Source organism: Pipistrellus hanaki (assembly GCF_964339955.1).
Source record: "Pipistrellus hanaki genome assembly, chromosome: 3".
In the NCBI taxonomy this organism is placed as follows: domain Eukaryota; kingdom Metazoa; phylum Chordata; class Mammalia; order Chiroptera; family Vespertilionidae; genus Pipistrellus; species Pipistrellus hanaki.
In genome coordinates, this window is record NC_140505.1 from 36,461,889 (window position 1) to 36,487,012 (window position 25,124).

At 42.1% G+C, this 25,124-nt stretch overlaps 1 protein-coding gene across 28 annotated transcripts in view; it reads left to right on the forward strand.

Annotated features, from left to right (window-relative positions):
- The window catches only part of DOCK9 (dedicator of cytokinesis 9), a 248,544-nt gene that overhangs the window by 92,438 nt on the left and 130,982 nt on the right, over positions 1–25,124 (forward strand). For 12 of the 28 annotated variants that reach the window (XM_084880237.1, XM_084880249.1, XM_084880253.1 and 9 more), the window contains exon 1: positions 6,070–6,211. The exons of 13 other annotated variants lie outside the window; for them this stretch is intronic. In XM_084880237.1, coding sequence (XP_084736363.1) covers positions 6,086–6,211 — 126 coding nt within the window. In that variant the 5' untranslated portion in view covers positions 6,070–6,085. Of the gene's footprint in view, positions 1–6,069; positions 6,212–25,124 lie in introns of those variants that run through there. 3 more of the 28 variants (XM_084880227.1, XM_084880231.1, XM_084880232.1) reach the window with 1 other exon arrangement.

Consider the following 25,124-nt stretch of genomic DNA (forward strand, 5'->3'; position numbering starts at 1 on the left):
CCTTGACCCATCTTTATCAACAGAACATCCTTCACTTCTTTTCACCTGCCAGCCTCTCAGATCTCCCCCTGCTCTGTTGGAAATGAGGATTGGACACATTTAGAAATATATCTTTGTGTTTTTCTTTTGTGTGTATCTGACTTGGAAATGTTTATCGTTCCATTGAGGTGATTTATTTTCCCCCAAATGTCACCGATAAGGGAAGTTTTAATAGTTGACATTTTAGGCATGGAAAGATCTTTTGGAACCCAGCGAGATGGGACCTAGAGCGGTCAAGTGACCTTTGTAATATCACACAGTTTTTGAGTAGCATACTAGTAGTGGAGGCTAAACCTCAGGGTGAGCTTTTCTGTACCATTATCTAGCAATCCATTGTTTTCATTTATTTTTGACTATAGAACTAATAAATGCTTTTGAAGAAAACCTGGAAAACAAAACAGTTTATAGGGGGGGGGAAATCACTAATAGTCTCACATACCAGGGGTAATCAGAAGTCACTTTTTAAAAATCTTTGCTTGAGGATATGTTTATTGATTTTAGAGAGAGTGGAAAAGGGGGGGGGGCAGAGAGAGAAAGAGAGAGAGAGAGAGAGAGAGAGAGAGAGAGAGAGAGAGAGAGAAACAGCGATCATGACCCCCATATGTATCCTGACCAGTGATCAAACCAGCAACTTAGGTATATGCTCTGACTGGGAATTGAACCCACAGCCTTTTGGTGTACAGGTGGATGCTGTTGATGCTCTAACCAACTGAGCCACACAGCCAGGGCTCTTTTTTTGTTTCCTTGTTTGTCTTGTATGTGTGTGTAATTGTGAACAGTTTCTCAATGTCATTAAAAGTTTTCAGAACACCATTTTTATTGGTTATAAAATTTATATTGTTTTGGAGTTATACTTTATTGGCCTTGGATTGTCTGCTGGGCATTGGGCTTCATGTAATGACCCATTTGCTGACCTGGCCATCCATCAACAAGTGAGGGGACTGCAGGTGTTGACACTGCTGATAGCCATCTGATGCTTATTGACTTAACTGGAGCTTGGTGTTTAAATTGCTATTATCTCTACTTGAATAGACTCGAACCTGCTAACGTGAAGAGCTTTGTATCCGCAAATTTTGGGTGGCTCTCCAGCTTACCTCTCTGGTCTTCAGTTCCCTCATTCTGGGAGTAGAAGATTTTGCTTTGGTCCCTTTTCTATGAATTAGATGAATTCCAGAGACCTCCCCTCAGAAAAAGCACTGGCACACGAAATTTTGAATGTAAGGTTAAAGGTTAAATGGACCACTTTCCCCACACGTTCAGCCTTGGATTCCAGGCTAAGAAACACTAGACTAGACGAAGTGATTACTGGATTAAATCTCTAGTGACATAATTGAGCTGAGCATCAGACTTTATATCAGAATGTGTTTTCATATTAATTCCTCTAAGAGGCCCCCAGAGTCTGATGTGGAGACCCTCTCCCCTGTCTCACCTCCACCTGCCCCCACATCTGTCCTCTGTTCGTCACTCGTTACCTCCAATCCTGCCCTGTTTTGTTTGTTGTGCTTCTTATGTTCCATACTTTCATTTTCCTCAGAGCTGACCAAAGATAGCACACTGTGGAAAGTATTCAGTCATTTGCTCCTTTTTGTAGTTTCTCTTAATAATTTTTACTTATTGTTTCAAAATTTTCCAGATTAAGAGAAAAGGAATGATTATTTGGAGTATAGGCATATATGTACATATACTTAATATTTATTTATGTATTTATATAATTTATATATATATTTAAGGCTCTATTAAAATATGTATATGTATGCTACATATCTATATAATTTATATATTTAAATAAACTTTATATGTATCTTAAAGCAAGTTATTCAGTATAATATTTTTTAGGTGGAAAAAAAGAACATTTTAATTATTAGTAAATGGTCCATTGGGTTTCAGCTTATGAACAGTTGAATGCTTTGGGCTATTAACAAATAAAAATGTTTGCCTATTTTTTACAACTACTAAATTTCATTCCATGGTTAAAGATAACTCGGGACATAAAACTGACATAAGCATTAAGTTGATCGAATATGTTTTGAGTGCTCGCAGTACCCAAGACATTGGAGACTCAAAGGTGGCAAAAATATAGTCCCTGCCCTTATGAATTTACAGTCTCACCAAAGTGTGTAACATGTACAAACTTAATAAAAGGTAGAATGTGAAAAGCTCCAAAACAGAGGTAAATAAAAGTTTAACAGAAGATCTAATTAATTCTGGCTAAGAAGATCAAGGGAGTTGCATATAGAAGGTGCTATTTAAACTGGTTCTTGAGGCATGCATAGGAGTTCTCTGGGTGAGAAGGTCCTTCTACTTCTTGCTTTTCAGAAGGTGATAGAACTTCATTATATCGTGGGAAGGAGAAGATGGGGACTTTTAGAGTCTAAAGTTTACCTTCCTTAAAGTAAGAAATTACCCTTAGAAAATCCTCTAAATTTCCCATAATATTTGTAAGGTTTTGTGTACCTAACCTGTATCATAATTTGTATGTGTATTAAAATCTGAGAACTGAAACCCATATACAGAAATATTCCATCCTCCTCTGAAGTGTTCCCACTTCCTCATGGGGTTTACTCCATTCTGTTTTAAGAGTAAAACTCTATTATCCTTCATACATGTTCATAGATGTGTTTGCTATTGTAAGAGTTCCATGTGTGAAAGAGCTTGAGGTTGCTGGGCAGTAGGAGCTCAGTAGATGTTTGTGGGTTTGAATCCAGAGGTCCTGCATACACCTTGTTCTTTGGAATAGTGTAAAGGAAGCCTTGGCCACCTATTTCCTGCCCTTCTAAGACGGCATTTCCTCTTGTGGCTGCTCTGACCAGATGTCATTCTTTTGTCCTCAGACATCAATCTCATAAACCCCCTAGAGAAACCACATCCTACTCTGAGGTTTAGGTCCCAGAGTGAAATGCTGTACCATGTAACACTCCTTGCCGGTCAGATTTCTAAAGTGTTGGTTGGTCCTAAACGAGCAGAATATAACAAAGACCTTACTTTGCCTGAGAAGTTTCGTAGCAGGAAGGCTCACAATAGCATTTCCATTGCTCTAGGTCAGAGGTTCCCAAACTTGTTTGTGCCGTAGACCCCTTGCCATGTTTTTCGGTTTTGGGTAGACCCCCTACTTACCTGATATTGATTTTTTTGTAAATTTCTAACTGTAGTGAAGTTTAGTGTTAAAATTTAATAAAAAATAATGTACCTACTTTTCTCCGGCATTCTCAAACAAAATAACACTGATTCACTATAATTTGTATGATAAACTACCAGTTTATATTTTTTAAATATTTTCTCAGCACTTTCCTATTCAAGATTCAGGAAACGAATGAACGTATTTTTCTCACATTCATATTTATAGAGTGACGAATTGAACAAGTCGGTGCAAGTTCGCAAAGCTTTGAGACAAAAATTGGCAAGAATGTTTACTGCGCGTATGCTTGTAACAAGATGATACTGGTATATCATGTGCAGGTTTTTATCCTACAACTTACACAATTTTATAAACATATATAATAAATTTTTTACTTCATAGGTACTTTTATAAATAATGTATATGTTTTTATATTATAAGATAATATGATGTAAGTAAATAGGTACTATCAGTGTATGTTGAGATCCACTATCGTGGACCCCCATTTTCATTTCATGGACCCCCAAATTTTTTTTCGCTGACGTAGACCCCTTGCAGGTTGTCATAGACCCCTGGGGGTCGATATAGACCACTTTGGGAATCACTGCTCTAGGTTGTGAGAATTTTCTTCTTCCATAAGTTGGACCCATTTGAAGGTGATGGACTAAATGTCTTCTTGCTCTCAGAATTGCTTTCTTTTATCCGTGATTTAAGCATACTGCTCTGAGATGGCGGTGAGAAAGCTGTGTGAATTTGGCTACTGTATTTCCAATAAATATGTTGAGAACCTTGTCTAGTATGTTAATCAGTCCCTTTTTACGTAAACCTCTCTGTGAGAAACTTTTTTTTTTTTAATTTACTTGCCTGACGCTACCTGGAAGCTCAGAGCAAATTCAAGTTTTTCCCTTGGTTACAACAAATATATAAATTCACTGCTAACATTTTGAAAAAAATAGAACAACTTCAGGAAGATGCCTGGCTCATGGCATGAGCACAGAGATGTCAAGTAAACTGTGTGAAGGCAGTTTTCATAGTTGAGCTGCAAAGAGGCAAGAACGATTGATTTTAAGTTGCTGAAGTTCTTTGTAAAGTGTTATAGTAACACTTCGGTGGGGTTGTTACTTTAGATCACACAGCTAAAGCCCTGAATTCAAGACTAAGGTAAATTTCTTCAGGTTGCCATAACACCAGCAACAATAATAGTAGTTACCATTTAATGAGCACTTACTGTGTACCAGACACTGTGCTATGAGATTTTTACCTTTTTACTTCTTCACTAAATTATCTCTGTGGAATTAAACCCAGATGCTGCCTTTATCTTTAATGGATGGTCAGTAGCTTTTACATATTTATACTTTCTAGCAGTTGGAATAGACTGCTGGTTCAGCATAGTGTCATGGGTTCAGTGTATGTACCCTGGGTCTATATTGCTACTGCCTGGTGTGTGACCATCTGCACATATACAACATCTTTGTGCATCTGTCTTCTCATCTGTAAAATGGCAGTAACCACGCTACTTGCATCATAGGTTGTTATGAAGATTAAATAAGTTATTATCTGAATTATCACTGCTGGTGTTTGAGTGACAGAGATCCTGGTGGGAGGGAGAGCAGGCAGCCCCTCCCTCCTCCCTACTTCCCTCTCCTTCCCATCCCTCCCAGACAGTTAGTTGGCCTGGAAAGTGGGAGATTTGTACCTATATTTTATATGATAGTTTCTATGGCACCTGTTGCTGCTAAAAGACACTCATTTCCATTGTTTCTGTACTGCTACTGTTTGTTCTCTTCTGTAACCAAATCGTCCCCGATTTCAAGAAAATAAGCAGAATGATAACTAACTGGGATAGAAGCACTGCAGCAGCCCAGGAAGTACAGATTAATATTTAATTCCATCTTGCTACCCATTTCCCATGAATTTTTAAATAAATCCCTTAACACTTCTGTTTTAGTTTTCCCTAGGAGATTATTTTTTTTAAGTGATTTAAAATTTACTCCACTGTTATTGTTAGGAAATACTAAAAATAGCAGCCTTTTTTGGAAAAACACATTTTGGGTGCAGTCCCCATTGAACCACGGGATGGTGACTCAGCTCCTTGCTTGTGCTTTGTGTGAATCTCCGTTGATTATGCTAATCTGTCGCTCACGCTGTCCATTCACCTTGCCTTCTCAAGGAGCTCTGACCCTGCTGGAAGGGAGAGACCCCTGCCTGCTGATGGACTTAACGTTCCAATTCATAAGAACATTTACCAGGGTACAGTTTCCCATGAAAATGTTTGATGACCTTGTTTTCCTTGCCATATAATAACAGCTAACTTACACATAAACTCTTTCTTTACACCTGCAGCCTTGAGGTGCAGGCTGCGAAACCCCCTGCTTGTTGCTCTTACCAGCACTGGTCATCAGCCACGCATTTGGTGTTTAGCCATAACACAAAGGAAAGCATCCAAAAGCTTAAGAGTTTTGGAACGCCCCAGACGACTCAGCTGTCTGTCTCTTCAGCTCCACAGGCTTCAGATTCGAAGGAATTATGAAAAAGTCTCGCTGTGACCGGTTTTCTTTTCAACACTGCACTATATTGATGCGTGTCCATTTGGCCCACCCCGCGCGGAGCAGACACAATGAGGCCGGTCTTTATCAGAGAGGCAGTACACTGTGTATTGTACAGTTCAGGGTTTGTTTTCCTTTGGCCTGCGAGCAGGAACCTCCCATTTTTCCAGCAGTAGTAACACCCCTGGAGGCCGTCCCTCGCAGGCATGCCCTCCCACCCCTCTGGGCTCCACAGACACAGCCCTCGGAGCTGACCACTGGTGCCTGGGACGCCAGCTAGCTGCCTCTCCTGCCTCGGGCCACTGGCATGCGTGTGCCTCGCTCCGCTGGGGACTCACAGCTAACCGAGTCGCAGACGTTCTGACTTGGCATTCTCCGCCGAGAAATGCAGGCTGATAAGTACAGGACAAGTGGCAGGAGTGTCAAAAAGGAGATGGTGATCGAATCCCCCCTGCAGTACAAGGATGCAGCTCAGGGAGACGTGGAAGCAGAGAGCCCGGGGCCCGTGCTGGTAAGGGGCTCCCTCTTGGCAGGCAATCCTGCTGCCTTTCCCCACGGTGCTTACATTGTGTGCATGCTCAGTGCCTGCTTGCCCTCTGTGGGATTTTAAAACTTGCTCTGCCTGTCTGTCTCCTGTGAACTCTGCTCTCCCTCTTTTCCTGTCGATTGTTTGCGGCTCCACTTTGATTTTCTTTGTGAGGAAAGATGTGTTGACATTTTGTGGGCGAACGTGGCTTCCAGGAGGATTCTTTGTATAGAACAGCCATGCATTGTTCAAAATGATGTCCCAACTTAGCTGCCGTGCTGCCAGAGGTACACCCAGGGAGGCACTCTTTAACTGCCTTCCGTGGGGTTGAAAAAGATGTCCTCTGTAAAATTAAAACATTTTTACTTAATATATTTATGTTATTGTGAACGTGATGAAGATGACACTAGGGAGTTTTAAGGGACATAATTGTTGAAGTTACATGTGGTCTCACTCACTCATGTCAACAGGTTTGCCGTGAGCAAAGTTAGAGATAACCTATACTTTGAACCAAATTGATAGAAAAGTTTCTGTTCTTGGCATTAGCTAAACTCGCAGCAGTTGGATAAATTTAAGCGCTTCGGTAGACTTTTTAAGGGAGGAATGTGAAAAATGGATGTGTTGTTAGCATCAGTGAGTAGGTTGTGCTTCTCTCTTGGAATTTCTTTAGTACAATAAAAGCACATAATTTTTTTTTAAAGCAAACTGTAAAAAAAAAACCCACCAACACGAACTGCAAAAGAGGACAATTAAGCCTTTCAAATGAGCTGTTAAAGGGATAGTTAAACCAGTACTTAGGGATATTATAGAGTGATTTTTTTTTTAAAACACAGAGGTCCAATTGCCATTATCATAAAGTGTTTGGTTAATTAACTTAATTTCAACACTCTGTCTTTAAGAATCTGAACTTAAACTTTCCTATGGTGGATTTGACTTGAATTAAACCGCTTTCCTCTGATGTGTGAGACTACCTTATATTGTATTGCCTTCAGAATTACATTGCTAACTGAACTGAGACAGTCCATCAGGGATGATGGGCCTTTTCACTGCAGGTTTTCGTGTGAGAGACGTAGGCTCACACCTGGCACACTGTTTAGAGATGTTATTCATTATCTTGGACTCCTTTCTGCTAGCATAATAGTTCACTTATCTACCGAGTCGCTTGGCCTGCTTACATGTCCTATACGTTTAATCAGCTCCCCGCTGATGGAGCTTTCGATTTCATGGAGGAAATCGTGTGGTTTGGGTTCCCTGGTGAATCTTGTTAAACATCTTTTGTCAGTGATTCTTCAGATGTGTAGAAGTATGTGTCCAGATGATCGAAAGATGCTTTCTGGTTTATTCTTAATTCCACAAGTGACTATTAAAATTATTTCTCTTTCTAAGTAAAGCAACAAATAGTCAAATTACAAATTATAGTGGGGAGGGGAGGGAGATGTGGGGGAGATAAGAGATCAACCGAAGGACTTGTATGCATGCATATAAGCATAACCAATGGACTTGAAACTCTGGGGAGGGAGGGCATGTATGGGAGTGGGGGGGGGGATTGGTAAGATATGTGCACATATAATACCTTACTACAAAAATGAAAGAAAAAATAAATAAAATTATTTCTTTCTAGTGCTCAAAAAAACACACACAAAAAACCCAAAAAACAAAACTGACCGCTCATATCCCAGTTATTTGTTTAGGTCAGATCTCACTCCAGGCATTTCCTCGGGGAGTTTTTTCTCCTCCTGTAATGGATAAGGAAGTGCTGGTGCACCTGCACCTGGGGGGAATGCTCCCCAGGGCTCGGAAGCTTCTGGCAGGACAGAGCGATCCGGCTCTGTGCACCTGCAGAGGGAGGTGTGAGGGAGAGGTGAAGACAACAGTGATACAACAAGACACTTCTTATCTGATAGTGTTTCTCTTCTTCCACGGGGGTAAGCTAGATAAAAAGAGCTAACGAGTATCAGATAAGAGAATCAATGATATTTAAGTAGGGCCTCTGCCCAGGGCAGATCCTACCTGTGATTATTGCTGCTCACAGCAAGTGAGAATTCAACCAAGGCTTTGAGAACAACTTTTTCCCCAAGATGGTTTTGAAAAAAAAGTATGCCCACACGGCCATGAGGTCTATTTCTTGTAGTGCTATTGGTTATTATTATGTCAGTAGTCCATATATTCAGTGAAAATCCCAAATCTATTACGTTTAAATGTAAATGCCTTACTTTATTCAAGAGATAACATTTGCAATCAAGTTCTGCTGGTTTTAGCTATGTACACAATCAGTCCTTGGGCGGAAATATTACATAGTTTAGAAAGCATAAAAGTAATTAATGCATATAATAAGAAATATAAATAGGGTAGAAAGATGGAAAAATAAAGTGACCAGTATTAATTATTTGATGTATATACTTCCAGATTTTCTCCTGTGCATATAAAAGTATAACTATGTGAGTGTGTGTGTGTGTATATGTGTGTGTTTGGAAAAATGTAGTAGTACTATAGATTTCTGCATTAATTTTCTCCTAGAACATATCAACAACATCTTTCTTTGTCACTATATGTAGATTTATGTCATTCTTTTTAATGGCTGTATATTATTCCAGTTTATAGTTGTACCATAATTCAATGGTTATTCAACTTGCTCCCAATACTTTACAATTATTATAATGTAGTGTCATTGCAAAAATGACCTTGTGGACTGTGAGTGACTAACTGCGAATGTACTGGCAAATGTATCTTAAAGCACTTACAAAGTCAGAAGTACTAGTTCTGTAAACATTCTGGGCGTTCATTGGCAATGATGTTTCTTTCCCCTTTGTTGGGGCAGAGCATAAGGTTGCCCTTAGCAGTGGCCGCTTGTTCTGTGCAAAATCAAGTCAGTGTTTATAAGAGAAGTATGTGTTTGGACATCCTAAAGTTTCGGAGGACATCCTAAAGTTTCAACTTACGGGCACCTACGTAGGCCTTGTCCCCTCATTGTGATGGTAAGCGGGGGAGGAAGTGCATGGTGAACCTCCCCTGTTCCTGTCCACCGGGCTCCCTGCCAGCCCCATTGAAAAATGCCTTTGTGGACTGTGAATGACTAACGGGAACAATCTGGGTATTCTTGATGTCTACCAGTTGGTTACCCTGCTTACATTCGAATACCTATTTTTTTTTTTTTGCCCCCCAAAGTTTAAAGTAATTCCTGGAAATTATTCTAATAGTCACTGCCCAACAATAGAGGAAAAGGGTGCGGCCTCCAAGAGTCAGAAGTGGCTGAGGATGTGTCATTTGTGTTGTCCTTTCATTGCGTTACTCTCACAACGCAGGACAGGACGGCAGCACAGGTCTCCGGTGGGGGATTTTGAAGGTTGAAAGAAGTGAAGATAGAAAATAGCCAAATTTTCATGTTAGAAACACTGCTTCAGTAGTGTTTGGCAAATTTCTTTTCAGAGACACCTTTTCTATGAATGTTATTCTTCTGGGCTCTTCAAGTGTTAAAAACAGAACCTGAGTTCTTCCTTTGATGTCTGAGTGAGTAGATGATTAGCTAACTGGGTGAGAAGGCAGAATGTGAGCCAATAGAGAAAGGAGGAGCCCGGCTTCTGGGTGAATTTAATAACCTCGCCAGCACGGAGAGCTGTCTCAGAGGAGCTTCCTCAGCTCGGGTCACTACCCCATGGCAGTGCCGAGCCACTGCGCCCAGGAGAGTCAACATCTTCTCCCCCCAAGTTCTCTTTCTTATAGAAATAGCAGAAGAAGTGAATTGAGATACAAGCCCTGAAGCTTAGGGGCCATGGTCATGATATCCTGTATGACTTCAGATGTCAGTGGTTGAGTTAATTGCATTATACTTCTAAACCTCTTCTGCCCTACAGGTTTTCCTGCATCCGGATTGATGTCTTTAGAAATAATTAATGATATTAACTACCTTGGTGATACTTCACAAGTGGTTTCTTTGTTTTTAAAATAGTGAGTGGTGAAGGAAGGAAGTTCCTACAAGGTTTATGTAGTGACACATTCTCAGGTGACACGGGACATTTTACCTATTCAGAGCAGCAAGCCTTCACCATGCTTTTTGGCTTTCTCCTTCATTTGTTCATTAGACCCATATTTCTAAGCACTGAGGTTTGCCAGACTTACTGTATACTGCACTGGGGAGGCAGGTCAGGGAGACCAGCCCCCCTCATCTCCCCAAGCAGCAAGGTCTGGGTAAGGAGGGGCTTGGTTCCTCATAAATGCTTTTCATAAGGTGCTCATTAGGCACAGGTGTTATTCTCTCCCATCCTCTCCCAGGAAGGCAGACGACATTTAAATCATCATTGGCTCCAGGAAGGACGAGTTCTCAATGTTTGAGCACCTACCGTAAAGCAGGCCTAGCCCAGCTTTACCCAGGACACAGGGCCCCTGACTGGTCATATGAACAGTTTGTATGAATGAGGCCCCCAGAGTTGCACACAGACTTTGTGGAGTGGTCAATGGGAGGACTCTGGAGAGTGCATGCTTGGATAGTGTCGGGGTGAATTTGATAACTTTGCCAGAAGGGAAGACTGTCTCACAGAAGGGGATTCCATAGCTCGGGTCACTACCCCCTTGCGGTGCTGAGCCACTTTTACTTTCTGGGCTTCTTGCTTGTATAGAACATGAAAGTCCACTGAGCTCCGGCATATTTTTTTTGCTCATATCTGTCATCAATGTGGAAGTTAGAATAATGCTGATTGTTTTTTTTTGTGTGTGTGTGTAATAATACAATAGGAAAAAGATACATAGTACCTTGCTCTGTGCCAGACACTGTTTTAAGCCTATTAAATGTGTAAAATGAGAAGCATGTAATAAACAATCTCTAAGATCTCTTCTGGGGCTAATGTTTCAGAGCTATTAGCATTGATCGTAGAATAACCTGTGATGAAGTCCAGTCAAGACCCTGGGAATTTTAGTTTTAAATTCTAATTTAGTTTACCCAAAAGTGTTTGGGTTTTGAGTGGTAGCAGCTGCAACACGGGCTACTGGCTTTTCACCCAGTGTAAATGAGTAACTCCAGTGGAATGCCTTGGCCAACCTGGAAATAAGTAAAAGTCGCAGCAGAATGTGGAGTTAGCAGGGAATACGACACAGGAGAGGCAAGAAGTCAACTTGAGCCTACAGATGACATAGGACTCTTAGTATAATTTTAGGACCAAGAAGGCTTGGAAATTATAGTTTATCCTCAACTTTCCGGAGTTTGAAATATCCCTGTCATGTGATAGAGCTAGTCCTGCATTTCTTTTAGCATGAGCATGACATTTTGACACTTCAGACGTTTTTAGTGCTTGATTTCCAGACAAGTGTATGTGCTACTTACCAGCAGGTCTCTGAGGGTTTTACCAGGATCTTGGGGAGGAGCTGGCCTGTAGTTCTGTTTTGGAGCCGCCTTGCTGTGGAGAGTTGTCTCTACTGTGGGAGAAGTGGAAGTGAGTGGTGCAAAGGGCCCTGTGTCTTTTAAACACCACTTGACATTTCTAAGCCAAGATTGCGTTCCTATCAGATGGAGATAGGAGTAGTGTCTGCCCTCTGGACGCCTCATCTCCGAAGGTTATCTGGACTGCCTAGGTCAGCTTACCGCATTCAGTCTTTTCTTACTCTGAGCCACAGGCCAATGTGCTACCTGACTGTGTGTGTGTGTGTGTGTGTGTGTGTGTGAGCGCGCGCGCGCACATGTGTGTTTCAGAACACAGATAACATTATTAACTTCCTGCTTAAATGACTACTTTGTGCAGAGAAGGCAAAGCATGGCCTACCTACGTGACCCTCAGCGGCTGGCCCTGAACTTACTTGCTGGCCTCATCTTCTGCAATTTCCAAAATCCTTCCTGTCCTGGGCCATATGTTTTTCCAGTGGAGATGCTTCCACAAGTGGGCACCACTCCCTTTGCCTGGCATGTGCCTGACCATTTCCTTTTATCCTTCAAGTCCCCGCTCACATGCCAGCTCCTCCAAGAAACCTTTTCATAGACTGTGTGCTCCTGTGGCCGACCCATCTTGGCATCGCTGTCCTGGTGTGTTAATTATGCATCTCTGCCATATTGCAGCTGTGGTTTATACTCTCCTCACTAATAGGGGGAGGGTATGCCTAGCAGGAATCATGGTTTTTATTTTTTTTCAATTAAATATTAAATATTATTTCATGTTAGTTTCAGGTATACAGCATCACGCGTGGTTAGACATTTAAATGATTTTACAGCTGGTAAGTCTAGTGCCCACCTGGCACCATACGTAGTAATTACAGTCTTAATGGCTATATTCCTTATGCTGTATTTTACATCCTTTACATCCTTTTGCTATACTTTACATCCATCTCTGACATAAAGTCAAAACTACCTGCTCCCCCCCACCCCCAACCTCCTCCCCTCTTTTTTTTCTTCTCCGCATGGTCCTGGTCACTCTTTGCAGAACGTGTTGGCAAAAATGGGTTGCAGAAAGGCGCTTCCAGGAAAAACTAGATCTGGGGATAATTCTCCTTTATTCTTCCATCTTCCACCTTCAAAGGTTTAGCCACTAATATCCAAATGTGTTGAATTTAAAAAAAAAAATGCACCTCAAGGAATCTGCTTGACTATGCTGTGGGTATTGTGCCACCAGACTCTCCTGTGCTTCTGTTATTTTTTTTTTACTTAAATTAAAAACAACATTTTATGTGAGTGCTTGGGCACAGAAGGGCAAACTTCAGGGGCCAAAGTCAGAGCTTTTCCTCTCTTCCTCTTAGCACCCTTTCTGCCATCAGTACCACCTCTTCCTTGTCAGCCACATCTGAAACCATAACATCACCGGTACTGGTTGTAGTACACTCGGAAAAACCACTGTGTGGCCTTATTACCAGCATTCCAGTACATTGATTCTTTGTGGAAAAGTGTAAGGTTAGGTTTTCCTTCCAGAGACCACCATATCCTGGAACTATTTATTGGCAAAGTTAATTAAGTGCGACCTACTGGCATTCATATGTATTCCAGCATTCCAACCTGGTTCTTCAGGAAGCTTTAGTATTTCTGATATGATTTTTAATATTCTTGAGATAGAAAATGAGTATCCCTCAGGAAAGGAGTCTGCCTTTTCTCTCTTCCTTGGCGAGGTCTTGGAGCCGGGGCAGTTCAATATGGCTTATGTTTCCAGGTATCCAAGCTGGGAAGAGAGAAGAGTCTCGAACTTCTGTCTTCCCAGAGCTGTGGTGGCCGAAGCATGCTCTCTGGAGTGGTGTTATTTGGTTCTTCCACAAAGGGAAATGGAGGGATTGAGAAAGCATTTCCTGCCCTACGACTGAAATTCCATCATTACTGCCAGTCGTTCATTTCTGGGAAGGGTCCTGGGCTTGGAACCAGGAGATCCAAGGGCCACCATCTGTATGACCTTCATTAATTCATATAACCCTTTTGAACTTCAGCTTCCTCATCTGTGAAGTGGTGATACTACAGCCATAGAATATGGGGGAAGTTTAATGAGATAACATGAGTGATCTGGCAAAGTCGTATGAGCCCAGCCCGTGTGGCTAGGTGGTTAAGCGTCGACCCATGAGCCAGGGCACATGGCCAGGTTGCAGATTTAATCACCAGTAGGGAAACAAGCAGGAGGCAGCCTATCAGTGATTCTCTCATCCTTGATGATGTTTCTACCCCCCCCCCCACCACTTCCTCTCTCTGAAATCAATAAAAAACATATTTTAAAACATTTTTTTTAAGTCATATATATGTTATAGGGGCTAAAATTTTCTTATGTCTCAATGACACAACTATATATGATTCCCATAATCACCATTGGTTAAGTTATGGGCATTCTATATTGAAATCCTTCAATAACCCTGTGATGATTATAAGGAAAAATATTTTCCCACTTTAAGATGCAGATAAGGAGACTTAATAAGTTCCCCCAAGGCCACATAGCCAATAATCAGTGGAATTAGGATTTAAAAAAAAAATACTTTTAATGTGCAATTTTCAGACATACACAGAAGTAGATAGACTAGTAAGTGGTTCTCAGCTTGAGGGAACATCAGAATCACCTGGAGGCTTTGTTAAAACCCAAATTGCTGGGCCCCATCCCCAGAATTCCTGATTCAGTCTGCCTGGCGTGAATTTGCATTTCTGACAAGTCCCAGGTCATCCTGATGCTGCTAGTGTGGGCCACACTAAGAAACATGGGTCTGGCATTCTGAACCCCGCTGCCTGTCACTACCTCCAATAAGAGTAAACGTTTTAGGGACCAGGATTTTAATCCTCACTCCCTACATCTGCCCTTTACTGGTCTCTGCACTGCCTTCCTGGCCATGAGGTATGTAGAAACTCTTTTGTGAATCATATACCTTATGAATATTCCATCCTCATCCTCCATATCTTCAAATAAGGAGCTTAAAATAAGTTGCTTGAAATCTGACTAAATCAGGCTTTTAGGGCCTTTTAGCTTAATTACTTGACTTCCTCATTTCAGAGTCCTAAAAATAGCTTTTATGGATATAGGTAGAATTAAGAATTTCAGACCATAATGCTACAAAGTGAGGCGGGGGGGGGGGGGGGGGGGGGGCGTGGCTATTGGCCGGTAAAGGAGCTGTAGTATAATTTTAAGACTACCATGGCGCGTTGTTTTCTTTTTTTGCTTTCACATGTGTAAAAATGGCAGGCAGAAGCTGGGATGCTTGTATGTGTGAGAGACACATGCCGAGCCAGCCCCTCAGGCTCTGTCAGGGTAGATAACACTTCCAGTCTGTCTTTGCAAGGGCAACTGCTCCATTCCACTCAGCTTCCTGCTTGTGTGCTCCATGGCCAAGGAGAAAGTCCCTACATCCCTGCTGTCCCTTCTTTCTTCATTAGCATTATCATCCACATCTCCCTTGAGCTGCATAAATGCAAGCATTTAGGGAGTTTTCAGTAATCATTATTATCTCTATTGTTAGCTCAATTCCCATTATTATGTATCTCTTACACTGTTTTCTAGGTACTATTGATTTGACAGTTTTTGCAGTCTTTAATTCTGTTCATTTTAGTAATAGGGTAATAATTTTGGAAAACCACTGTTATTTATCAAACTGACGATACAAAACCCCAAACTCTTTTTCTTCTGATGATTGATTTTGAGTGTTCAAGTTTTGCTAATGCTGCCAAGCCTAATTAAATAAAATCTTCACTCAGTGACAAGTTCTCTGATTTGAATGCTTTTTAAAGTGCTGTATAAAAAGGGAATTCAACATCTATCCATGTGTATAAGATAAAAAAAAAAAAAAAGTAGCTGAAACCGATTTGGCTCAGTGGATAAGAGTGTTGGTCTGTGTACTGAAAGGTCCCAGGTTTGATTCTGGTCGAGGGCATGTATAATACTTTGATTGTGGGCACATCCCCAGTGGGGGGTGTGCAAGAGGCAGCTGATCGATGTTTCTCTCATAGATGTTTCTAACTCTCTATCCTTCTCTGTAAAAAATCAATAATATATATATATATATATATATATATATATATATTAATAAGTAGATTAATAATTATGTCATTCTTGAGGTTCTGAGGATAAACCCACATTTCAGTGTGAGATCTATATTAAATGTCTGAGACAGGTGGTCATTTTACATTCTAAACATTCTCGAACTCATTCACTTGTGGCTTAATGCCCAGGTTTGAGCTTGCTCCTCAGTCCAAGGCTCTCTCTTTCTCCACTTTTTAAAAACATCATGTGCTTATGCACATTGTCAAAGGAAGTGCGAAAACTAAAACGCAGAGAATGAGAGGAAGAGCGTGGACCACAGGCCAGGAGACCTGGGATCCAGGCCCAGTCCTGCAGCAACTCCTCCTGGGACCCGAGACAGTCACTTAACTCCCGTGCTCCCAGGTTTCTGTAAGACGAGAGGCTAGACCAGATAATCTCAGGTTCTAATGTTTGCACAACTGGAGTTCTAATGTTACTGAACCTCCAGCTCCTTTGAAACAAGCATGCTTCTGAAGAGCTGCCAAGACCCATGTTCCTCACACACCGATGAACAGTCTGGAGAAGAACATGTACTACTGAAAAGGAATGCGATCCTTTCTGATTATCAGGGTCTCCTAAGTTTTAATGTCCTGGGTTAAGGAAAGGAAAGAACAACATGTCTATTACAAGGTGGTGAGAGATCATTTTTCATGGCTGGAGGATGGTACAAGGTCTAGTTTTGTCTCGGTCCCTTCCTTCCTTCAGCAGTTTGCTGGCTTCCTGAGGGCCCTTCTCTGCAGAGCCCACCTGCCACTCTGGCCTCATCTTTCATCACAGACTGTAGGCCAGGGGTGGCTTTGAGACCTGTGGCATACCAGGTGAGCTAATCATAGGTACTCCCTCAAATGGGTGCTATTCAAATTGTATGCTATTTTAGATGAGAGACTGAAGGCTGCTTTGGGCAGAGGTGCATCAGGGACCCTTGCATGGAGCCATTCCTCTCTGAATTCCATATAAACAAAGGCCCTAAGGTTAACCATCCATTGTTTGTCAAGCACGTCCATCTGCAGTCACGCAGTTCACTTTTGCAGTGACATAGAGTACCCTTTCAGATAGGAGTTCTCATAAATGTGGTTTTCTCCATCGAGTTGGATTTCCAGTGATACTGTAGCTCCCTAGAGACTGTGTCCCAAGCCCTTGGCCTGCTGCTACCCCGAACCCTTTATGCAGCGCTGCCCCAGCTGTGTGAGCTGCTTGCTGCTTCCTGAACTCACCATGCTTAGAGGAGGACTTGTCCTGAAGCTAGTGATGCTTCAGTTGCTTCCAGCAACTTCATATCCATAAGTTTATATGTTTTTAACACCCCTTCCTCCAATTACACAGATTTCAGGCCCCACAAAATCTGGTTCCATCTTGAGCATGCTCTCTGGCTTCTCCATTTTCTTTGTAAGGAGTCTCCAATCCACCCTGAATCCTGGCTGACTTGTTCTCTCTTAGACTCAGCTCTAACAACTTCCTTTAAGAAGCACTCCGTGTTGTTGGGTTCCTTCTCTCATCCAACATGTTTCATTGAGCGCCTGTTCTATGCCAGGTGCGTTTCTAGGTGCTGGAGAAAGTAAAATAGAGAAATCTTTGCCAAGGTAGAGTGTGTAGTCCAGTTGGGAGGAAGTCAGGTTCATTCTGATGGGTCAGATGTCACTCATGGGCTCCCATTGCTGTCAGTCATCCTACTGTAACTGCTCACACATCTGTCTCCAGTCTGAATTGTGAACTCTGTGGGTGGGGGCCATGTCCTTTTCATCCTGGTGTCCCAAAGACCTGGCCACAGTGCGCATGTACAGGCTTGGGTAAAAATCTGGAGAAGAAACATATAACTGTAGTAACTTTTGCAAGTGAGGAAGGGAAGCAGCTGCTAATTTCCTGTGCCCACCCTAGTTATAGGAAAACCAGAGACCCGATACATGAAATTTGTGCAAAGGCTTTGGCCCCCCACCGCTGTGGCGGCCACCTCTGCCTCAGCCCCTGCCCACCGCAGCTTTGTCCGGAAGGAAGGACTCCCAGAAGGACGTCCGGTCTAATTAGCATATTAGGCTTTTATTATTATAGATGAGGGATCTTCCTTCAAATCTGATAACTCCAAGAAGCTCTTGGAGGGATATGTAGTGAGAGTGTGTACAATAGAGTAGTGTAGGAAGCCTTGTGGGGCCACACTGATTATTATTTAGCTTTAGAAGCCCCTCCTTCTCCTTGCAGGCTCATTGTCCCCCTCCCCAGCAACAGCACTGGTGTACTGTTGGCAAGGTTGAAAAGAGACCACATTCCATGAAAGGTTTTTATCTCAGCTGATCAAGTAACTTTCATAGCCATGCAGATAAGTCAAGAAAGTCCTAAATTCTTCATAAGCAGAAGTGATGAATTTCTCCTCTCATAATAGAATGCTCAAAGAGTTGCCATTCGCTCATTTGCTATTTTAAGAAGTGGCATTTGGGGTTTCAGCTTATGTTAACGTTTAATTATGAGAGACATATAGGCAAGAAGAAATGACTAAAAAGGTCACAGGAAGCTTCTCATGCCAGAGAGAAGAGCAATAGAATGAGTAAGTTTTTTACTTTTAATTTTCAATTTTTTTTGTTAATCATCATTTGAGGATATTTTTCCCATTGATTTTTAGAGAAAGTGAGAAGGAAGGAGGGAGGATGGGAGGGAGGGAGACAGAGAAAGAGAGAAAGAGAGAGGGGGTGGGGGGAGAGAGAAATATCATTGTGAGAGAAACACATTGATTGGTTGACTCCTGCACACACCAACTGGGCTGGGATCCAACCTGCAACCCAGATACACACCCTTGACCAGAAATCGAACCCATGACTCTTTGGTGTGCGGCCAACGCTCTAACCACTGAGAAACCCTGGCCAGGGTGGAATCAGTAAGCCTTTTTGCTTAACTCTTCCCATGGTATTTTAGGCTTCATACATGTTTGGCCAAAATTGAACTCGCTTGTGGTCTGACGCTTTCCAGTTGTGCTGGATTCTTAAGGAATTTCATTTTCCTGGCATAGAGAAGACTCCCTGGTTTGTGATTGCTGTGGATCTGGAATTTCAATTTGCAAAGATGTTGAGCAGCCAGACCTGCAGCAGCAGATGCTATGTGAAAGAGTGAGTTCAGAGAGCCTCAAAGGGAGGCTAATGGGAGGGCATGTGGGTCGTGCTCTTTGGCACCTGTGAGTTCCGCATGATCACTGGAGGTTTGCCGTGCTGCCTGCTGCTTTGGCCAGTAGATGGGGGCCGGGGAGGGGGGGCTCCGTATAAGGCTAACCTGTGCACATGTTGTCCACTGGGATGGAGCTCCTTCAGTGTTCTGATCACATGGCCCTGGCCTCAGGCCTGGCCTGTCGGTCTCCTCCACGGAAGCCAAGGTTGTGATTCTCTGTTAGAAAACCATCTGTGGGTTCTGGGCCTCCCAGACTCCCCAGCTGAGTCTGTCTCCATCTTCTGCCACAGAACCCTCTGAGCAGCGTCCCTTGGGGTTTACTGCTTGCCCCCTTCCCTTCTCCAGAATCTGACATCCTGCTGCTCCTGCAGCTTGCCTACTGGGTAGGAATGGGTCTAAGTGCTTCTCTGTACACCCTGAACCGCCCCCCCCCCCCATTTTTATTCTTTTCAATCCTTCCTGACACTAACTTCATCAATACTCCACAATTCAATTAATAATCTAAGCATCTATTCATGTTTCTTTTGGGCTCAGTCCCTGACCTCAGTGTCATCTCTATTTTTTATTGTACAGTTAGTTTCCTCTGTCTTTGGCCTTTTTGATTTTTCTCTTTTGTGAACCCCTCTGCCATTGTTGTCTGTTTTATTTCATACATTCCTGGAGTGTGCAGGAAAATTTTTGTAAACAGATTGGTAAAATTGAATGTAAGTGGAGCACTCAAAAAAATAAAATAAAATCTAAGATCACTATCATGCAAGCAACACATTTATTATCATCATCATTGTAGCAATGATTATTATGTGTTTACAGTTTGCCAAGCTCTGTCAAACGTTTTACCTGCATTAACTCAATGGAGCCCAATAATAGCCGCATCTAACTGCACAGCTCAGCTTTCTCAACCACTTTATTACCTTCAGTTTGATCAATACGTGTGGGATCTATGGCCCTATCAGGACTGATCCAGGTTTTGTGAACAATGAAGCTTAGAATTTGGGGGACTTTGTTTAAGAACAATGATTCAAAGTTACCAATACAAAGTAAGGCATGGAAGTGGATATTTAGAATTTGAAAAGAAATTACAACAAATTACAAATTTTAAAAAGCTAACTCAAACCATAAACATCAGAAATATAGGAAAATAATTCATTTAAATCAATCTCTTGACACAACTCAGTAATACTTTCTTCCTTACATTTTTGAGCTTTATACTGGGATCATTTCTTCATATGATCATGATTTTGTTTTATCATTCTGTATCACAAGGATAGATCATTTAATCTTTCCCATAGTATGATTAGTTGAAATTTGTATTTTATTAATCATAGTTTAGAAAAGTTTCTTCTTGCTTTGCATTAGGTAACATCATACAAATTTTTAGAACTGGAAAAATATCTATTAGGTTTGTTTCTTCTATGAGCTATATGATTTGGGGGCATTCTCGGTTTGTACAATAACTTAACTTAAATGCCCCCAGGCAGCTCTGGGGCCATGCAAATTGGGATCTGTCTGTATTGCCATATATCCAGCCCCTCATTCCTCACTTCATGCCATGAGTCAAGACATTGGGTAGACTGACACAGTGGGTATGTTTCTACAAATCATCCTAATAAGACAAGATGCTGAACTTGACACATACATAGTACCTGGTGAGGGGGTCTGTGCAAGTGAGGGGCAGTAAGTTTATTACCCTCACAATTAGTATGTCTCTTGGTTCTGGGCTGGATGCTCCGGGGACACAGAGATAATGAGACCCGGCTCTGTCCCAAGGCACTAATAATTGGGGAGATAAGCTGATCCTGGATTATTTCAATCCAAGCAGAATGAACCGCACCCCAGGACTGCTACTGCCCAGGATGCAGTAGTCAGAGAAGGGAAAGACTCCCTCTTAATGGGTTAAGGGACTTGGTGCCCCAGTTTTATGGCCAAGTACTACTACATGCCCTGGGCTAGAACAACCCTGCTTTAACGTTTTATTTTTTTTTTTGCATACTTGTTTTTGGGATTTATTTTTTTAGAGGAAGGATTCTACTGATAAAATAAACAATTTGTAGACCTCTGTCTGACGGGCTGTAGGACTGTGACAGGTGCAGAGGTGTGAGCGGCAGGCTCATGTCAGAAGTGGTGAACTGCATTGCTTATGTCATGGATGCCTGGGCTAGAGATGTGTGACGGGAACCTGCCCTTCAGCCTAGCCAAGGAGAGCTGTGTTGTTAAGGCATTCAAACCTTTGCCCACCTGAAGAATTACTGTTCTTCCCTCCGCACTCAGAGTATCCCTTCCTCGGTGAAGTGAAGAAACCTCATAGCCCATGGGCAGCCATTGGCTCCACCTCCTCCCTTGACTCTGTAGGTAACTGGTGCCAGCACCTCTCACTGTATTGAATTAAGTGTTTGTGAGCCTGCCTGGTCAGGGTGCATTCAGCTCAGTTTCATGGCTGTTCTCCAGAGAGTGACAACTCTCCCCCCAAAAACTGTATTTAAAATTTGGAAACTAATGTGTATATACATTTTTGGGGAGGGCGTGGGCCCAGGTTTTTAAAAGAGACTATAACCCCAAGGAGGTTAAGAAGCTCAGCACTGGGCTTGTTCCCCCTCTGAATTGACAAATTCCAGCATAGTTCCTGGACATCATTATATACCTGGGCTTCTGCAGAATCCCCTGGAGAGCTTGCTTTAAGCACCGATATCCGGTCCCCACTCCTGGAGTTTCTGTCCTAGTTTACTTTTGTGTCAATGTACAAGGCAATGCTGATGCTGCTGTCCCTGGACCCAGTTTGAGAACCAGGGTTATAGTCTGCTGTACATGGAAAGTACTACGTCCTCGCCCCTTCTGATTTCATAATAACCTGAAAAATGAATGTCCATAGATTAGGACTTTTAACCTCCCGAACTGGGTAGAAATCTAAAGGCGTTGTGCATGTAGATCAAGTGACATGTTTCACACACTATGAAAGCGGCATAACCACACACTGCAGCAGTTCTGAATGCCATAGACTCCGGATAGGTGAGCCCCATCATGCTTAGGAAAACACAACGCCCATGAATATTTAAAATTCAAACTGGTGAACATCTCCTGGTTACAATACATGGTGTTTCCGATGGTCTGGGAGCAGCTCCATCCATGACCGTTGGCCAATTTGGGTAATTCTGGGCACACAATCTTGCTTTTGATAAAAAACCAACAACTTGGCTCTTGTAGCTCTGTCACCTGGAGAAAGATTGAACTGAAGCATGTTGAGATGACTTTAAAAACAAGGCCATGAGCTAGATCTGTGCCAAACCTCCTTCTAAACCAGGAGAGGGGAACGGGGACTGTCTGGCTGGTAACCAGCCTAATTTCATTTTACTGTGAAGGTGATGTTCTTTTCACCAGTGGTGCTTTAGGGCAGTCAGTCAGTTCCCTACCCTGTGGGCTGTCCCCCAGCTCATGTGACCACTTGGAAAAGCTCAGTGAAGAACAGCGAACAGCTCTAACCATTGAACAATCAGTATAAAGAAGGGTAGAAAATAGGCGTTTATACTCTTTTTAAAAAATATATATTTTATTGATTTTTTACAGAGAGGAATGGAGAGGGATAGACAGTTAGAAACATCAATGGGAGAAAAACATTGATCAGCTGCCTCCTGTACACCTCCTACTGGGGATGTGCCCACAACCAAGGTACATGCCCTTGACTGGAATCGAACCCAGGACCCTTCAGTCCACAGGCCAATGCCCTATCCACTGAGCCAAACTGTAAGGGCGGCGTTTATACTCTTAACCAACAATTTAGTGGGTAGATGATGTCACTGCCCATGGACCCACCTCAAGTCTCCCAGTCCCCTCTCTTCTGTTATTTCTTTTTATATCTTCTTTTTCTCTTCATCTTCCTCCTCTGTTTCCTCCATCCCTGCATCTTCTTCCTCCCTTATCTGCAGGTGTCTGTCTCTTTTGCCTCTTTTTCCCCTTATCTCCTTCCCTCACCAATCTCCATTTTCAGCCTTATCTCCTTGGATAACTTTATTTCCTCCTCCTCTGGGCCACGTGTTGAATGGGGGCATTGTGCCAATTATTTGTGTTTGAAGCGAGAGCTTTTTGCCTTGTTTTCAACTTAAGTAGCAGGTGAGTCATTCAGGGTTGACCCCATTTTTTTTGGAGTCAGTGGTTTGTCCTGGAAAGTGCTCCCTGCTACTGTTAGAGACCTCTGCCCCACCAGGTCTCTAAGGAGTCATTTCATGAAGTGACCTAATGGTTTGTACACGTTTCACATCTTTGTAATCCTTGAGACTAAAGAAGACAGAAATGACATTCTTTCATGAGGTCTCTTTGTTGTTCAAATCAATCCTGTAGGCTTTCCTGATTAACATGCATCATTCATCTCTCACAGAAATGTTGCTAATAAACTCTCCACAATTTACTCTGGTTGAGTAGTGGTGATCCTACCTAGATCATAACAGTTTGCCTAGAGAAGAAAGAGTTCCAGTGGATGAAAGACTGCCTTCTAACCGGCTGGTTACTTGTGGGAGAAGGCGTGGGTGGGGAGGCACTCTAGGCAATTAACTCAGCTTGTTATCCTTAGTTTCCAGCCTCAGTAAAACAGAGCAATGGTTTCATGCCTATCTTTATGTATTGGGGGTGTTAGAAGATAAAGAGAGGCATATTAAGATTTTTAAGAGTTTATTTGAAGAAAACTCAATACAAATCTGGCAGCACCAAACGAAATGGTTAGGAGCATTCATTTGACAGAAACTGGGGAGAGACTTAAATAAAGGGTGGGAACAAAGAAAATAAATTATTTGATTGACTGTAGCCTGAAGCCTTATAGGCTGTTTGTGATTAGTTGTCTTCAGTGGTTTGGTCTTGTAACCATGAGGCGTTTACAGGCTTAGATTTTGGTTTGCTTACATAGGCTGCCAGGCCTTAGAGCACCTCAGACTAAGGATCTTCCTGATTAATTAGTTTAACAGAGGATTGAGTGTGATCACCTGTGTGAAAACATGCACATTATTGAACGCTACACACTGGTGCACAAAAGTAATACCTGCATTATATTCTGTCTTTAAATACTTATAAGATATCGTCAGGCAAAAACTAATTCATCTAATTAGCAAAAATGTTATTTTGGTATGTTAAATAGACTGCTGACCTTTAAACAGACAGTCAGATATTTCTCAAAAAAAATGGGTTTGGGAACAACAAAGAATTGCAATTCAGGACATGTCGTCTAATAGTGAACCACATGCAAGTCCAGAGAAACAAAGGAGGGAAATACTCTTTTATGGACTTGGGGGTGGGGGCTGTTGTAAAGGAAGATTAACACACCAGCACATTCCTGGTCTGGTGAGGCCCCTCCTGGTACATGGCAGTCCTTCTCTCTCTGTGTCCTCCCGTAGCACTAGGGACAAGAGAGCTCTCCAGGGTCTCTCTTGAAAGGGCACTAATCCCACTCATGAGAGCTCCACCCTCATGACTTAATCAGCTCCCAAAGACTCCACCTCCTAATATTACATCGAGGATTAGTTTTAACATATGAATTTTGAGGAGACACTAACATTCAGTCTATAGCAGAGGCTTTTATGACCACATCTCTTCCACTCACATGCTATTGGCCAGAAGACAGTCATATGGCCACACCTAACCATGGGGAGGCTGGGAAATGTAGTCCAACTATATTTGGAGGAAAAGAGACAGATTTTGGGAACAGATAATAGTCTCAGTCACAATACCCAATTTAGATATTACATATCAGATATTTTTCATATATTCTTAATTATCATTGTAATATGTAAAGCATTTGTTGATATTATATTGGATGCTTTTTATTAATATTTTCAAAAATAATCTTGCTCTGTGTGTACCTACCATTTTAACACTTCACATACTGTGTTATATAGTTAGTTAAATATGTATCCATATTCCTGACCTCACCATTAGTGCCTTGCAAGTGGGAAGTGACCAGTGAACACATGGCAATGACTGGCAAAGATGAGAGAGATTTTTACTGAGAAGAATAGCTTTGGGAATAGTTAGAAAAGGCAAGTTATATATTTTCTTCCCCCGCTTGCTTGATGCCTCTTTGCCCTTCTCAGTGTATGGTAGGGATGGCCATCTCTACCCATGAGGTACACCCATAAGCACTGGTTTAAGTAGTGCTTTTATTCCCCCCCTCCCTCCGTTTGCCTGGTTTTTCTATGTTTAGCTATTTTTCCATTACATAGCTAAGCTGTAAATATTTCAGGATAGAGAGGGATATTTTGAGACTCAGAGATGAGTTCTATAGAGTCTTATAAGAAATAGTGAGCCCTGTGGATGCTCTAGGCCCT